General features: G+C 39.9%; 1 protein-coding gene across 3 annotated transcripts in view; it reads right to left on the bottom strand.

The window, feature by feature from the left end:
- Positions 1 to 9,892: 9,892 nt before the first annotated feature.
- The window catches only part of LOC108269480 (neuronal PAS domain-containing protein 3), a 253,602-nt gene continuing 245,608 nt past the window's right edge, over positions 9,893 to 17,886 (bottom strand). For all 3 annotated transcript variants that reach the window (XM_017475393.3, XM_017475394.3, XM_017475395.3), the window contains exons 10-12: positions 16,687 to 16,834; positions 16,182 to 16,297; positions 9,893 to 14,821 (exon numbers count right to left, since the gene is read on the bottom strand). In XM_017475393.3, the coding sequence (XP_017330882.1) occupies positions 13,422 to 14,821; positions 16,182 to 16,297; positions 16,687 to 16,834 (1,664 nt within the window). In that variant the 3' untranslated portion in view covers positions 9,893 to 13,421. The remainder of the gene's footprint in view (positions 14,822 to 16,181; positions 16,298 to 16,686; positions 16,835 to 17,886) is intronic.

Raw genomic sequence — 17,886 nt, 5'->3', positions numbered from 1 at the left:
TGTTATCGCTTTCTTGTTTGCAGATTTGATCATGGTTCGAGGAAAGGAATTGTTGTCAGAGAAGCGTGCGCAAAAATTTTCATTTTGCACAAACAGCAGATGTCTAGTAGGGAAATTGCCAAAAAACTGAACGTGGCACAGTCCACTGTTGTCACCACAGTCAAAAGAGCAACTGAACTATACATACAAATGTATAGTGATCGCAAACTTTTGGCCATGACTGTAAGTGTCTGATGCAGGTAGCATTATTAGATAATAAGTTACACTGGTTAATTGAAACATGAATGTGGAGAGGGACATCTGCCCCCTTTCCTCTTGGAGGCCATAGTGCCCTTTTTGGCATTTCTTTTGTAAAGGCCTGTCATCTATAAGCAGAAGGGTGAATATGTTGATAGCTATGGTTTTGTTACATTGTCTGTTTATGCTATTCTTCATAACTGCCAGTCTAAATTAATATCTGAACTGTTCGAATATCTGATGTGACACGACAAAGGAGCTATTTCCACACTTCATATGGAGACAGCTACTCCGTGTCGCTGAGAGAGTTTGTTTTTAGTTGGGTCGGGTCTCACCTGTTTGCTGTTTAGGCATGTAGTATTACACTTTATCAGGAAAGTGTGCAGTGGTAATGTGAACAGCCAGCATTATAGTGGGTCTGTAGGGAAATTGTGGAGAAGCATTCTCACTGCCCCATTTAGCTCAATAGAGTTATTATTGCACCTAGTGGGAAAAAATGGAAACTACAACAAGCACTAATAGAGGCCCACTGGGACAGGAATCACCCATGCTTGGGCCAGAGCAGCAGGCAGGAGAGATAATGACAAGGTTGGCAGTGTTGTGTTTTTTCTTTAAGGATGCACTCTACTGTGCCTAGCCATGTGCAATTTTTTGATATGCAAGGTGCTGAAGCTTGGGCTTCACATACGGTTGTATGGTTGTCTTAATTTATATTCATTCTAAAAACAATGAAAAAAAAGGCAAACCCCGAATAATAATTGTTTTATAGTGTAAATTTGGATGTCTGAGTCATACAAGCACTAGATGGCAGTAGTAAACAAGAAATAGTGGTAGCAGAAAAAAAATGTAAATATAACTGCATTTCTTCAAATTTAAGTACATTTCAATAGATTTTATTAAATGCAGCACATCTGGGGTGTAGAGGTGATCAAAACAAAACAGAGAAGAATTATGTTATGTTTTGGAATTGATCTTTTTGAAATTTCTAGCAGTTTGAATTTTTATATACAGATGACAAAGTAGTTATTAAGAAACATGAAATAGCACTGATGTTTTCTGATTATAACTTCTTAACAGTCAGCCTAAACTGTATGTCATCATGTCTCCAAATTCACAATATACCAAGATTGTGAAGGTGCTATAACCTACTGCTGTACTCCAGCATTGCCTTGGCTGTGCTACTGGCTCTGTAAAGTGAGAGAGGACCCAAAACCAATATGAAATATCAAGAATAGTTTATAGATACATTGATAAGTCTTCTTGTGTACATAAAATGGGGCATTTGTGCATGTGAGTATATCAAGAACCATACATGAAATAAATAGCTAACAGCTGAGATTTTCTCTGTTTGGATCTTGTTAAATGGCAAAAATAATCCATAGTCACTTATTGTGTGAATATGTGTTCACACTCTTGATCATCAATGCATGCCTGCCTGAGATGGTGTAAGGGGAAGTATAGGGTGACCCAAAAGTCTCCACACATAGGGGAAATTAATGCTTTTTAGCAAAAAGTCTTCCAAAATGTTTCCTACTTCATTTATATTTAAACTTCTTTTATATATATCTGAATAGCCTTTAAGAAAGCCTTTGACAAAAGAAGTGCATATTGAAATCATTCTCATGGCTGGATCAGGAAGCTATTGCGAGGTTGTGATGCACTTTAACAGGAAACAGGGCGAGTACATCACACACTACACTGCTGCCAAACTTATTACAGTAGTTCCTGTACTGCACACCAATATTACATCCTACAACATCTCATTATTTTACACTCAGATTGACAAAAATAATTAACACACACCATTGATATAGTTATATTAAAACATTTGGACAGAAAGTATCAATACGTCACTGTTCATCTGCCCATCACTAGTGAAGACTGCTTCCAAAGTTTTCTGTGAAAACTGTGTCAGTCAGGTTTTCTCTATTTAGACCTATTGTTTCTTTTACATTTGTAGGTTGTTTTCCCATCCATTCAGACACCCCTTTCAGTGCATATGGAGAGTCAGCATTGTTAGTTGCTGTTTTAAGAGTATCTGCCCTTGTGGTGGTTTTGTTTCAAAGAACAGTAATAGATTGATGTTAATCAAGATGTGTTCAAGAGACAGTGACAGTGTCCAGTAAGTTGGGGTGTATATATATATATATATATATATATATATATATATATATATATATATATATATATATATATATATATATAGTATCTCACAAAAGTGAGTACACCCCTCACATTTTTGTAAATATTTGATTATATCTTTTCATGTGACAACACTGAAGAAATGACACTTTGCTACAATGTAAAGTAGTGAGTGTACAACAGTGTAAATTTGCTGTCCCCTCAAAATAATTCAACACACAGCCATTAATGTCTAAACCGCTGGCAACATAAGTGAGTACATCCCTAAGTGAAAATGTCCAAACTGGGCCCAAAGTGTCAATATTTTGTGTGGCCACCATTATTTTCCAGCACTGCGTTAACCCTCTTGGGCATGGAGTTCACCAGAGCTTCACAGGTTGCCACTGGAGTCCTCTTCCACTCCTCCATGACAACATCACACAGCTGGTGGATGTTAGAGACCTTGTGCTCCTCCACCTTCCGTTTGAGGATGCCCCACAGATGCTCAATAGGGTTTAGTCCATCACCTTTACCCTCAGCTTATTTAATAAGGCAGTGGGCATCTTGGAGGTGTGTTTGGGGTCGTTATCATGCTGGAATACTGCCCTGCGGCCCAGTCTCCGAAGATGATCTCTGTACATGTTGGCATTCATGGTTCCCTCAATGAACTGTAGCTCCCCAGTGCCGGCAGCACTCATGCAGCCCCAGACCATGACACTCCCACCACCATGCTTGACTGTAGGCAAGACACTCTTGTCTTTGTACTTCCCAACTGGTGGGGGCCACACACGCTTGACACCATCTGAACCAAATAAGTTTATCTTGGTCTCATCAGACCACAGGACATGGTTCCAGTAATCCATGTCCTTAGTCTGCTTGTGTTCAGCAAACTGTTTGCAGGCTTTCTTGTGCATCATCTTTAGAAGAGGCTTCCTTCTGGGACGACAGCCATGCAAACCAATTTGATGCAGTGTGCAGCATATGCTCTGAGCACTGACAGGCTGACCCCCCCACCCCTTCAACCTCTGCAGAAATGCTGGCAGCACTCATTTGTCTATTTCCCAAAGACAACCTCTGGATATGATGCTGAGCACGTGCACTCAACTTCTTTGGTCGACCATGGTGAGGCCTGTTCTGAGAGGAACCTGTCCTGTTAAACCTCTGTATATTCTTGGCCACCGTGCTGCAGCTCAGTGTCAGGGTCTTAGCAATCTTCTTATAGCCTAGGTCATCTTTATGTAGAGCAACAATTCTTTATTTCAGATCCTCAGAGAGTTCTTTGCCATGAGGTGCCATGTTGAACTTCCAGTGACCTAGTATGAGGGAGTGTGAGAGCGATGACACCAAATTTAACACACCTGCTCCCCATTCACACCTGAGACCTTGTAACACTAACAAGTCACATGACACCGGGGGAGGGGGGGGGATAGTTAATTGGGCCCAATTTAGACATTTTTACTTATGGGAGTACTCACTTTTGTTGCCAGTGGTTTAGACATTAATGGCTGTGTGTTGAGTTATTTTGAAGGGACAGCAAATTGACACTTTTACACAAGCTGAACACTCACTACTTTACATTGTAGCAAAGTGTCATTTCATTTACATTTACATTTACATTTATTCACTTAGCAGACGCTTTTATCCAAAGCGACTTACAAATGAGAAAGATACAAGCAAAGCGATATCAAGCAGAGAACAATACAATAAGTGCTACCATACGAGATCCATTAATTGAATGGATTAATTGAATTAATTTCTTCAGTGTTGTCACATGAAAAGATATAATCAAATATTTACAAAAATATGAGGGGTGTACTCACTTTTGTGAGATACTGTATATATATATATATATATATATATATATATATATATATATATATATATATATATATATATATATATTGCCAGTTTCAAATTAAGCACAATAATTAGCTTAGAACATTTTTATCCAATTATTGAATTTCTTTTTGAAACAAATGGACATTGGCAAACTTTTTCTGTCTTACTTTTCTTCAACAGAATTAACACTGAAATGATATCACACTGTGATGCTTATAAAGTTCTTCCCAGGCTCCGTGTGGAAGTTCAGGGATTTTCAAATCTAGTCCTGGTTTAAACTATTTCTAATTCCCTACTTGAACTACAGTGCCCTCCACTAGTACTGGCACCCTTGGTAAATATGAGCAAATAAGACTGTGAAAATTTGTCTTTATGGTTTATCCTTTTGATCTTTTGTTAAAAAAAAATCATAAAAATATATGGCAAGGGATCAGAAAGCGTTCCTCCATACAGAATCTCTCCAGATCCTTCAAATTTCGAGGTCCATGCTGGTGGACTCTCCTCTTCAGTTTTCTCTGGGTTTCATGTCAGGGGACTGGGATGGCCATGGCAGGAACTTGATTTTGTGGTCAGTAAACCATATTTGTGTTGATTTTGATGTGTGTTTTGGATCATTGTCCTGCTGGAAGATCCAACCACGGCCCATTTTAAGCTTTCTGGCAGAGCCAGTCAGGTTTTCATTTAATGTCTGTTGATTAGATGTCCATGATGCCATGTATCCTAACAAAATGTCCAGGTCCTCTGTCAGAAAAACAGCCCCAATACATTAAAGACCCACCACCATATTTAACCATGGACATAAGGTACTTTTCCATATAGCTACCTCGGTGTGTGCACCAAAACCACCTCTGACCATAGAACCCGATCCCATTTGAAGTTTGATTCTTGTCAAGGAACACATCCTGAGCGCCATACCTGCAACCCTGGACCCAATACAGTTTTCATACAGGATTAATAGATCCACAGAGGATGCTATGTCATTTGCCATTCACAAAATTCTAACTCCCCTGGAAGATAAGTACAATTATGCATGACAACTTTTTTTATTGATTATAGTTCAGCATTGAATACCATCATTCCTTCAAAATTCATAAACAAGCTGCTCAAAATTCATAAACAAACTTGGGGCTGCCTCCTGCGCTGTGTAACTGGATACTGAGCTTCCTCACTGGCAGACTACAACATGTTCACCTTGGAAAACACTCCTCCAATACCCTCATGATGAAAACGGGCACTCCTCAAGGCTGTGTACTCAGCCCCATGCTGTATACGCTCTTCACGCATGAATGTGTCACTGCCCAGCCAAACATAAACAACATAAAGTTCACAAATGACACTGCAGTCATTGGTCTCATAAGGGGAAATGATGAAACAGACTACCGGAGGGAGGTGTCAGAACTGGTCACAGGATGTGAGGCTAACAATCTCACACTGAACATTAGTAAGACCAAGGCGATGGTTGTGGACATGAGGAGGGGTGAGTGTTTCTATCGGCCACTTCTGATCTGAGACTCTGAGGCAGAAAGAGTGGACAGTCATAAGTTCGTTGGTGTCCACATTTGTGAGGACCACAAGTGGACAGAGAACACGGTGCAGCTGGTAAGAAAGGCCAATCAGAGAATGTACATGTCACCACAAATATGTCACAACTTTTACTGATGCACTGTAGAGACTGTGTTAACCTGCTGTACAGCTGTGTGGTTTGGCAACAGCACAGCACGTAACAGGAAGGCATTACAGAGGGTGATAAGGCTGACCCAGAAAATCACAGAGACAGCTCTCCCCTCATTGCAGGACATCTTTATTAAAAGAACCTAAAAATGGGCTAGCAACATCATCAGTGACCCCACCCATCCCACCTATAAGTTCTTCACCCTCATGAAGTCTGGCAAGCGGTACCGGAGTACTGCAGCCAAAACATTCAGTTTATATCCTCAGGCCATCAGACTGATCACCAGACGTCACTGACTACCACTTCCACCTGGGCAATCAGGATACGAGCAACACCCTTCCATAAGCAACTGGACTATTATATGCACACTTCACACTGTACTGGATTGATAGGCATTGACATTTTAACACTACATTTTACACTGACACTTTAACATTACTGGCCACTTTATCATACCTTGTATTACATCCATTTTTATTCATTTATTCTTATATACATTTTTACTGTGAAATGTTCTATTTTTCTTGTTCTTATTACGTATTGTGTACAGTTCTTTTGTGTGTGTGTGTGTTGTTTTTTTTTGTCTTGTATTATTTTATTATGCCCTTTTACCCTGCTGTTTCGGAATGGACAAAATAAGAATTTTATTGTACCAAGTACATATCACAATCTTGAATCCAGTGTCTGGCAAACTGAAGACACTTGAGTGTGTTTTTGGATGATTGAAGAGGCTTTTTTCTTGAAACCCTTCCAAACAACTTGTGGTGATGTAGGTGACTTCAGATTGTAGTTTTGGCGACTTTCTGACCCCAAGACACAAGTAACTTCTGCAATTCTCCATCTGTGATCCTTGGAGATTTTTTGGCCACTCGAACCATCCTCTTCACAGTGAGTTGAGACAATACAGACATGTGTCCAATTCCAGGTTGATTCATAACATTTCCAGTTGACAGGAACTTCTTAATTATTGCCCTGATGGTGGAAATGGGTGTTTTCAATGCTTATGCCATTTTCTTATAGCCACTTCCCATTTTGTGAACCTCAACAACCTTTTGCCGCACATCATAGCTATATTCTCTGCAGTGTCCAGACAGTGTTAATGAAATGTGGCCTTTTATGTAATATGATACTTTAAAAAAATAAATAAATATATATATATATATATATTATTGATGTACACAAATTTCTTGCAACATTTCATTACTTTTTTGGATTGCTTTGAACTCTATACATTGTACATTAATGCAGAATGGATAAACAGCAAGTTTAATTCTATATTTAAAATATAGAAGAGTGTCTCAAGTCCACTGCACATTATTGTAGAAAAACTGTACTATAGCCATATGCAGTCACAGAGCACTTTATTAGGAACACTATAATAATACTGGGTAGGGCCTGCCTTTGCTCTCAAAACAGCCTCAATTCTTCATGGCATAGATTCCACAAGATGTTGAAAACATTCCTTTGAGATTCTGGTTCATGTTGATATGATTACATCACACAATTCCTGCAGATTTTTCTGATTACTCCTGTTCTACCACATCCCAATGGTGTTCTATTGGATTCAGATCTGGTGACTGGGAAAGCCACTGAAGAACACTGAACGTTATTTTCATGAAACCAGTTTGAGACGACTTTTGCTTAGTGATATGGTGCATTATCATGCTGGAAGTAGCCATTAGATGATGGGAAAATTTTGGACATGAAAGGAAGCACATGGTCAGCAACAACATTCAAATTGGCTGTGGCATTCAAGCGATGATTTATTGGTATTAACAGGACCAAAGTGTGCCAAGAAAACATTCCCCACACCATTACACCACATACACCAGCCTGGACTGTTGACACAAGGCAGGTTGGGTCCATGGATTCATGTTGTTGGTGCCAAATTCTAACCCTACCATCTGTGTGCCTCAGCAGAAATCGAGATTCATCAGACCAGGCTACGTTTTTCCAGTCTTCAACTGTCCATTTTTGGTGAGCCTGTACCCACTGCAGCCTCAGTTGACAGAAGTGGAACCTGACGTGCTCTTCTGTTGTTGTAGCCCATCCGCCTCAAGGTTCAACTTCTTGTGCATTCTGAGATGCTTTTCTGCTCACTATAATTGTACAGTTATCTTGTAGAGCGTTATCTAAATTACTAGCCTTTCTGTCAGCTCGAACCAGTCTGGCCATTCTCACTTGACTGTTGTGTGTGAAAATCCCAGGAGATCAACAGTTATAGAAATACTCAAACCAGCTCGTCTGTTGCCAACAGTCATGGCACGGTCAAAATCACATTTTCCCCCATACTGATGATTGAAGTGAACATTACCTGAAGCTGCTGGCCCGAATCTGCATCATTTTATGTATTGGATTGCTGCCACATGATTGGTTCATAATATAATTACATGAATGTTTAGGTGTACTGGTGCTCCTAATAAAGTGGTTGGTGAGTATAGAATATTTCTATATACATAGAAATTTGCAGGTAGACCACTACTGACTGGAAAATCCTGACTTGCACACTAGATGCCACTCTTGCCACAAGTCTATTAGTCCACCATGATTTATATTTCTAGCCATAGTGGAAACCCTAAGAATCATGATCTATATTATTGATTTAATAAACAAATGTGTGTCAGTGATTATGTCCTCTTTGGAAACTTTTAATAAACGTGATTGCAATCAAACTGTAGAAAGCTTAGGAGTGCTTATGCTCATGATGCTAAGTTTATCGTATCACAGCCCTACCATGATTGAATATTTTATGTGAACAAACGGAAGACTAGCAAAATAGTTTGCCATAACAAGAAGAAATACTTTTTCTTATTCCTTCTATCATGCAGCATATAAAATGTAAAATATATTCTAAAGCAGCATACGGTTAGCTGGTAATGTGCTAATTTCAAACAAATGCAGGTTTTTATGTCATAATAGACAGACTAATACTTTGTAGTCTGGTACTGTGCCTCAAACATGAATCTATTTATTCTCAATAAATATCCTCAATTTATTCTGAAATATATTAAACATAGTATTAGGAAAGCAAAGGGATAAAACTGCAACAGCTGCCTGGGAGTATATGCATATAAAATTGCATTATATTCAAAAAGTAGGATTAGGATTAGGATTCTTAAAAAAGTATATATAACAGAGAAATTTGTGTACATCAATAAAGAAAGTGCCATATTATTTAAAAGGCCACTTTTCAGATTAAGAAACTTGATCGAGACAGATAATTAAAGATGTACTTAAAACAATATACCAGCTGAGTTTCTTATGAACCTGTACAGCAGTAAACCTAAGAGACCTGATTGAATTTTAAAGGCAATAGATGATCGTAGTAAATGTTGTTTTGTTGTAGTGTATTACTGTTACTGCTCTGTACAGTTTGTTGTTGCTTTACATGATATCATTACATGTGCATAAGAATGTGTAAAGGTGTGGTAAGTATAAGATCAGAGCTGTTTCTGTATAAGAGCTCTCTAGGTACTGTTAAGGTTACAGGAATATGAGCACAGATCCAACAAGCTGTTTTCCAATAAGGACAGGATGGGGAGATGGACAGCTTGTGGTCATTAGAGAGGTTTCAGGTCTAAGCTTATTTTTTCCCTGCCTCTCTTTCCTGTGATCTATCATTCATGGCCTTCATTTAAAATTACGTGAAATATTTAAAGTTGGCTGGAGTTCTACGCTGGGCTTTGCCTGTGACCTCCCCTCAGAGCCTCAAGTCAGGCGGCAGTGGGGGGATGGAGTTCAGGGAAACAGGGATGGAGGTGGAAAGAGATGATGGAGAGTCAGAGGCAGAGAGGAGGAGGGCGAGAGGCCGAGAAAGAGAAACTGAGAGAAAGTGACTGGGTTTTGCAGCCTTGAAAGGTGTGACACTTTGTTTAAAGCATGCTAACAGAGTAGTGTTGTCCTGTTCCAGGTATCAATTAGCAAAGCAACAGTTATTGTTCTAAATGAAAATAGTTCCAGTAATAGCTCTAAATAAACTCTAAAATAAAACACTATGAAAATGAATGCTTTCCACATTTATTGGCGTTACAGTGAGATCAGTATGGCAGAACGGACAGCACAGTCTAGATTACCCGCTAATTAAAAGCCCAGATTGAATGATATTGTGAGGTATGAGAAAGCGTCACATATACCCATGAGTGCTTATTTAACAACTAGGTTTTTGAGTGCACTGCAGTGCCACAGCCCTGGAGAGTACAAGCGAGCAGTGAGCTGCAGAAACACACTTCGGTGCAGATTATGGACACATCAGGATGAGAACGAGACCTGTGGTCTCATCAGTTCCCCTGTGATTAGTGACTCCAACTATGACATGAACGAATGACGTATTGGCCAGATATCTGGAAACATAAAATAATAATAAAAATAAAATAAAATAAAAAAAGAAGTAAACAAGGAGGAACGTCAGTGATGTGTGATATTCACTTAAGATGAACTGAATGAGAAAGAAATGATGCCAGATAGTAAGAAATCTGAGAGAAGTTTATTATGAATATGGCACCTGTAAGATGGTAAAAAACCGTTACAGAAAGACAACCATGTATGACATGTTTGCTTAAACTGATGAGACCCTACAAAAGTATAAAAGAACCCTGTTGTAAAATGAAGTATGTACATTTCTGAATTGCAGCATTATTTATGGTAAATGAAAAGAGATGTTGTTCCATTAAAAAAAACAAGCCAGGCACTCAGTTAGCTTTAGTTAGTTGTTTCTTTTTTTTTTCTTTTTTTTTTTTGAAAAAAAAAGAAATAATAAAATAAAATAATAATAATTAAAACCCCAAAAAGAAAATAAAAAATGTACCATAGTTTTCTCTTTTTAATATTTTAATTTGTTTGTATTTAGAATTTATAACACTGTTAACATTGATACTAAGAGAATCCCTTTCTCCTGTATTCATCTACTTGGCACCAAGTTCCTCATAAAAGAATCTGTATAATTGTACAAGAAATAGTTAAAAACACAGACACAGTTTTCACAGGTAATGAAGTGATTTATCATATTGTAATTTTTAAACACTATTTATCTGACAGCAGCTGAGATTAGTTTAAGATTAAATCACCAGCAATCATTTTGACACAACACAGAAACACTGAGACAGCTCAGCCGGCTGTTCTGTTTGTAACATATGGGTGTATTTCCTGGTCCACAGTGTTTTTTTGAGCCACCCCCTGTACAGCACAACTTTTTGTAATGTAAAAAATGCTAAGACTCTAGGATCTAAGACGCTAAGCTCCAGTGGTGACGCCAAGCTCTCCTGCAACTGCCCTGACAGCAGCTATCGGTTTTAAAAACATTAATATCATGACCTGGGTTTGAGTAACAACACATTTTCACAGAAACCACAGAGACGAGTTTCCTGATGCAGGGGAGTAGCCCGATTCAGTAAAAAGACAAAAAGGCTCCCCCTTTGCCTTGTTGGACAGACTAAAAAACACTAAACGCTGGCAAAGCTGCTGGACCAAACAAAATCAGGTAAACCAAACAATCAACTTGGTAAACATGCATTTCCAAAACACCTATAAAAATAGATTTTATAGTGTGATTTTTTTTCATTTCTCATTAGAAATCCGTAAAATTGTTTATTGTCCTGAAATTCTGTCATAATTTTTTTTTTTTTTTACTTCCTGTGAGTTGCAGGGTCCTTGAAGTCAACTGGTTGGTGGAAACCAATGAAATACACCCAATGCACATGAGAAGCACAAGGGACTCTGGGAATGTTTCACAACTTAGGCCTTTGAGGTTCCAGACGTTACATCTAAATGCTACTTCGGTTTTATCCTTGTCAGTTTTGAGGTGGAGACCGCAATCCCAGAATTCCCCAGTGGCAAAAAAATGGCTCCTTAAACCTTTGAGCTAGTTAAGAGTCTTTTATCTCTGAGAGGAAGAGAGAGGTCTGTAGACTACACAACAGCAAAGCAATAGCAGGAACAGAAAAGTAATACAGACAGAAAAGAAGCAGCAAAAAGGTGACACTACATTGGAAGGCCACCACACAAAATCCACTAACCTCCACTGGTTCACTAAGACTGTAGAGGAGAAGGAGAGGGAGAACGAGTGTTTCCCCGTCCAAGCCCACACTAGCACAGAGAGGACAAAGGACGAAACAGCTACATCAGCTCGGTATATACTGCATATAGTAACACACACTGAAATCGCTATGAGGACTGACAGCCAATGACACTTACACATTGTACACGTTTACGCTTATCACGCTTGGTAATAGATGACGTGATGGATGGCTGCCAAAAGATGAAGCGACAGTTTTCTTCCTTTTTATTACTTTCTTTTTTTTTTTTTTTTTTTCCAAACAAATTCACAGTGTCTTGACACCAAACTGTGACGGTAATTTTTTTTGGCAACAGTGGAAAAAAATTAGGAATGTGATTTCTCAAAACACATTTTTGATTGAAAATGCATGTCCTTATTACAATCTTGTTGATATGTGTTTTTCAGAGTTCATGAAGGAGTGGAGGGAAACTGATTTTGGGAGACTGATGGGGGAAAAGCTACTAGGCTTCAAGTATGAAGAGGGAGAGTAAAAATAAACTGAGAGAAGCCTGTTAAAGAGTTTCACATTCATCTTCAAGTTTATGATGTAAAAATTAGCCTCAGTTACACTGAGGGGTAAGAAATGATTCACAGCCTGGTCCAAATGCCTTTTCTGACTCAATCAGATTGAGCCACAGCCAAACCCTTCTCCACACTCTGCAGGGGATAAACACAAGAAAAATGAACTTGACTGTTAGAGGTTTGAGTTTTCAGTAGAAAATCTCTCAAGCCATCATTTGTTGAGCTCTGGAACAATACCTACGTCAGCCAGCTGAGTGAGGGTTAGTTGATGATAGCACCATGGATCTGCAAAAGGAAGATGGAACTGGAGGAATCTCACACTGACCTGTTCCAAAGTCCTGGGAGTTTGTAGTAACATTCGGAGCAGGTCAATCAATACCTGGCTAAAATTGCTTTTAAAATGCATGATTTGTAAGTTAAATCTGAGCTATAAAAAACGAAGAAAAGCATCATTTCTAAAATACTATTCCCTCGTTAAGAAAGAACCCTAAAACCCTTTCAACCACGTCAAACAGGGTAACATCCTTTTGTCAGTGTCAGCCTTGATCACATCAAGATATTGATAAAAAATGAACAGTTTCTTTTTATCTCCTTTGTGAATTGCCTTTAAATACACAACACATCCTAATACGGATGCACTGTAATGAAGTCAAACAAAGCACATTTTATTTCACCACAGAGAAACCACACACCTGAGTGGTGAATTCTCTGTGGCTCAAAGGAACTCTGAAATAGAGATGAGCCTGTTTAGTTTGTTTAAAGAAAATGTCATTGGCTCTAGAGAAGGGAGGGAGGAAGAGAAAAGAAATGGAGAAAGACACAGGAAGAGAAACCATTTGTTTCAATTACACAAGCGTAACTGCTTGAAATTCAAAGTGCTATAACAATTAATTCCCACCCCAACTTGAAACACAGTCATAGGCCTCGAAAGAGTCTTGATTTAAATTGAACACAGTAATATGGTCTCAGTGTTTTGCTTCAATCCTCTTTGCGCTCGAGAGTCTGTGTTGTGTGGATGCCATTGCTGTAGACGGGGAAGGGAAGCGTAGAGAAGAGTCCCTCCGCCGTGGTGAAGACGTTGGCAGTGGGCATCTGTGCGAGACTGGCACCGGTGCCTGCGCCACCAAATGGACCCGACATGTTGAGCCGGTGCACGTGGTGGTAGAGCATTTCCATGGGTGTCTTGGCATCAATACCAAAGCCAGGCCCGTTCACGTCCACAAAGTTGACTGCGGCATGGCCGCTGGGTAGCAGGTTGCTCTGCACAGCCAGTGTGACGTCAGCGGGTGCGTAGCGAATGGTGCCTGCCGTGTAGACGCGTGGTGCCGCTGCTGTGCTGGTGGCAGCCAGTGTGCCTGCAACACGCTGCACCAGGGGAAGCACCACGTTGCCTGTCTGTAGCCGCTGCAGGGCCTCCAAGTCACCACTGTACAGAAGGGAATTCTGGGAGGTGGGTGTGCCCTGCTGCTTATCACGTGGTGAGGCTGAAAGTGGAGGTGATAGGGGGTCAGAGGTTGAGGAGTTAGACAGTGGGGGTCCCAGGCCAGTTGAGTTGGGAGCACTGTTACTGCTACTACTGCTACTGCTGTTAGTGAAGTTGGGCTTCCTGATGCCTGCTCCTCCTTCGGTGCCTGGTGGAGTGAGGACTGAGTCGGGGATGGCAGCGGGGAAGGCTTCATGAGCACTAGGAGGCTTGGTCATGCTGAAAGGTGACTCATTGCGTGAGATCTCTCGGTTAGGCGGGAAGTTCCAGATACTGCTATCGTTGTCAAAGTTGATAGGCTCGGCCATCTCTGTTTTGATCTTAAGCACTGAGGCAGTGGCGGGTGATGGAGGTGGCAGTAATGGAGGCTGCTCTCCCAGTGCTGGCTCCAGACTTCCTGGACTTGCTGTGACAGCTTCTGGAGGTGAAAGTCGCAGACGCTGACGACTGCCCTCCCATTTCTGCTTTTTCCTCCTTTTCTTTCTCTTCTGGCGTTTACTTGTCAGTGGACCGCTCAGTTCCCCTTCACTGTTGTAGTCCTTCATAATCTCATCATTGTCTTCCTCTTCTTCCTCCTCATCTTCGTCCTCTTCCTCAGAGGATGATGAGAGAGAATTGTGAAGCTCTGCCCCCTCTCCATCACCATAGTGCTCCACTTTAATGGGCAGCCCACTGAGATGAGCCAAGCGGCTCTCCTTGTGCTCAGCCTCACAATCAGAGGGTTCCAAACTGTCCTCACTCTCCTGGCTCTCTGCATTACTGGAGCTGTCCTCCTCTTGATGCCTCATCTCCTGCTCAGAGTGTCTGGTGGGCTTCTTACTGTCTGACTCTGGCTCTTCACTGTTCTCAGAAGACTTATTTCCTTTCCCATCTGACTTGGAGTTCTCGTTGTCTTCTAAGAGAAAAAGAAGATGGGGTGTTCAGGCATCATAGAAGATCATAGAGGTTATCAGAGGATTAAGAGTTCCTGCAAGTGACTTTATTTCATCAAGTTTTTGTTTATCGTGAACACTGCTAATTCTTCCATCATGCACAACATTTACCAGTCCAGCACATTTCCTCTGAGACATGCTAAGCTAGAAATCTAGCTTGAAACCCCCCCCCCCCCCCCCCCCCCACTGATCAATCATGTTATAGGGCAGCTGAAAGTACTTGGCAAGCTTTAAGTCCCCTGTAATGTGTATTTAAGTTAATAGTTGTAAGCTTTTCCTTAAAGACTTATGCATGCATTTAAAATGTTCCTGGATATTGCTAAGTTGATGTGTTTGTAAATGATGTGTGATGCATATGCAGATGTTTTTACAGATGTTCCTCCAGCAGATGATTTGACCGTTTGTCAATGATTTGATATTTTAAGACTATATAAATAGTTTGGAAAACAAAAGCTTTTAAATCGAACAGCAGAATTAGTCATCCCTCAGTGACTAATCTTCTGTCACTGCTTTAGTCATAGGTGTTATTGTTGTAAATGTTATTGTTATTTAAATGCTCCAGTTTTTTCCACTTTAGGTCAAATTCCCTGATTGCTTTTGTATAGTAACTAGAACAGTATGGCTTATTACAGCTTATTGCTGTTATCCGACATGGCCATATTGAAGTCATAAGTTTTATCTTCTTTATCCATCAGCTTTTTATTATATCTCAAGTGCACTCTTTCTGTGATTTGGTGGTATGGAATTGGTAAGGAATGAGCCAGCTGCCTTATGAGACTGACTGAGTGAGCAAGGAAGAGTAAGACAGTGAGATAGACAGATGAATGAGAAAAAAGGAGTCAGGGCATGATCTAGTCCAGCTGCAGCTGGCACAGATGGTAACCTTTATGATGAAGACTGGCAAAGGGCTAGCCATGCCAAGGTGCCAGGAGACAATATCCTAGTACCCTCCCCAATCTGTCAGTCTACCTCATCCTCTCAGTGCCCCTAAACCCATCTCTGGAATCACACTCAATCTTCTGCTAGAATACATAATTAATATCTCCAGTTGACTGCCCAGGCTTAATCGACCTTTTAACCAGGTTTACTAGGAGCATTGAAGCCTCATGCTTCTGTACCTTGCAGGGTGGAATATGTGATTTCAGTAAAGATGAACACTTGAAATGGTATAATCTCTGAGAGTTACTTAAGTTTTTACTGAGGACACAGCTAATATGATGAACCTTATTTGTGATGATCTTATTATACTGTAATAACTGTATTTGTATGTTATAAGTTCATGGTATGTGTATGATCCAGATTTGAAGTAATATTGTACTGTACCAGAGTTGTCCTTAGAGTCAGACTCTGAGTCTGACGTTTCCGATGACTCTGAGGCTTTCTCTGGCAGATTCGGAAGCTGTGTGATATCAATGGGTGTGTCTTTGTATTCCGGATTACTGACCACAAAAAAAAAAAAAAAAAAAAAAAAAAAAACAGAGGGAGAGAGAGAGACAGAGAAGAGAATTATTCACAGAGCTGAACTGTTTCCAGTAGTCTGGTGGAAGGAAGGTGAAATAACCTAGAGTACACTTGCTGCACCTGAACATTTTAAACATCCTGATTGATCCAGTGTTTGCGAGCACACATCTCTCTAATGATCTCAGGCTAAGGCGCTGCTTGCGCCCGCAACGGGAGAGGAGATTAAATAGAGGCTTACAGAGATCTATTTATTTGGCTGTTGCTGCCTCACAATCGCAAATGGAAATCCTCTAGCTTTCTGATGGGAATTGACAAATAAGCATCACAGTAATTTGGGATAACACTTAACTGAAAGAGCCCTGTTTACCTAAGCACATAGTTGACCCAGATGATGTTCTTCTCATTGGCATTCTTGGCGTTGATAGCAATAGTGGCACTGGACTGGATCCAGATATAGCCTCCATTCTTCTGGATCCAGCGATAGTATTTTGTCACACACTGGCCTTTATTCATTACTATAAAGAAAGACACAAAGAGGGGAGAAATTTATTAGTAACTGTTTACAGTTTAACAAGATCTCTGTTACATCATAAGTCTTTACTGCTCGTCTGTTCTTAGATAAAACAAATATTATTTAACAATATCAGAAGCTTTTTATGTCTAATTTCACTGCTAAAGATTTAAAGCGCCAGAGTTAAAGGGCTCTTTTGCTTATGCCGTTTCCACATAAGAGCACAGTACCCACACTTGCTCACCAGAGTGCGCTGTGTCTGCTTGCTCTGTTTCCTTTGCGATGTCCTTGTCTGTGACTACTCCTATACTGTGTCCTTGTCTGACTGCAATAAATTTGGCTAAATTAAGTGCTAAATGTTATCTCAACCAATATGTATTTGCATTAATCATTTCTGTAAAGCTAAAATGGTCAGAACTAAGTCATGAATGTATGTTCTTAGTTTAAATACAAACACAAAGAATGTCGTTTATAAAATAAATTAAAAAATACTGACTTTGGGAGAATTATTTATACAAAAAGATCTGTAATTAATACTACTACAGACTATTAACACTGTTTAATAAGACATTCAAAGCTATACTAATTGACTTAACATACTGACTGCTTCTTTGGGAAATGTAAAGGTAACAAATGAAAACCAGATAAACAAACATCTGAAACAAATATGTTGTTTTTCTGACTTGCTCATTGTGGTCAGTGGACATACCCTTGCTCTAACCTTCACCGTTTCCTCACTATACACACAATGGTCCAGAATACTGAAAGCCTGAGAAGCTAAACTTAATACAGTGTTTCATTTCAGGCAACAAAATGATATACTCAGTAACAAATACAAATGAGTTTAAATTCATCCGAGAGATTTATGTTAGGTTCTCAAAAGTTGCAAAGTAAAATGAAGAAGGGAATCCAGCAATCCGTTAAAAACTGATTCTGTACATAGTCCACGCTTGCTCTTTACTTGGTTCTCTCTTAATGAGCTGGGTTCATCTGCATTGCCGTCAATACACTGCAGCCTTGCCTCTGCCTGGCGCTGCTGCTGTGCAGGTGAACCTT

Source organism: Ictalurus punctatus, chromosome 9 (assembly GCF_001660625.3).
Source record: "Ictalurus punctatus breed USDA103 chromosome 9, Coco_2.0, whole genome shotgun sequence".
Taxonomy (NCBI): Eukaryota; Metazoa; Chordata; class Actinopteri; order Siluriformes; family Ictaluridae; genus Ictalurus; species Ictalurus punctatus.
Note: the sequence above shows the minus strand (reverse complement) of the source record. Positions and strands in the feature narration are given on the sequence as shown.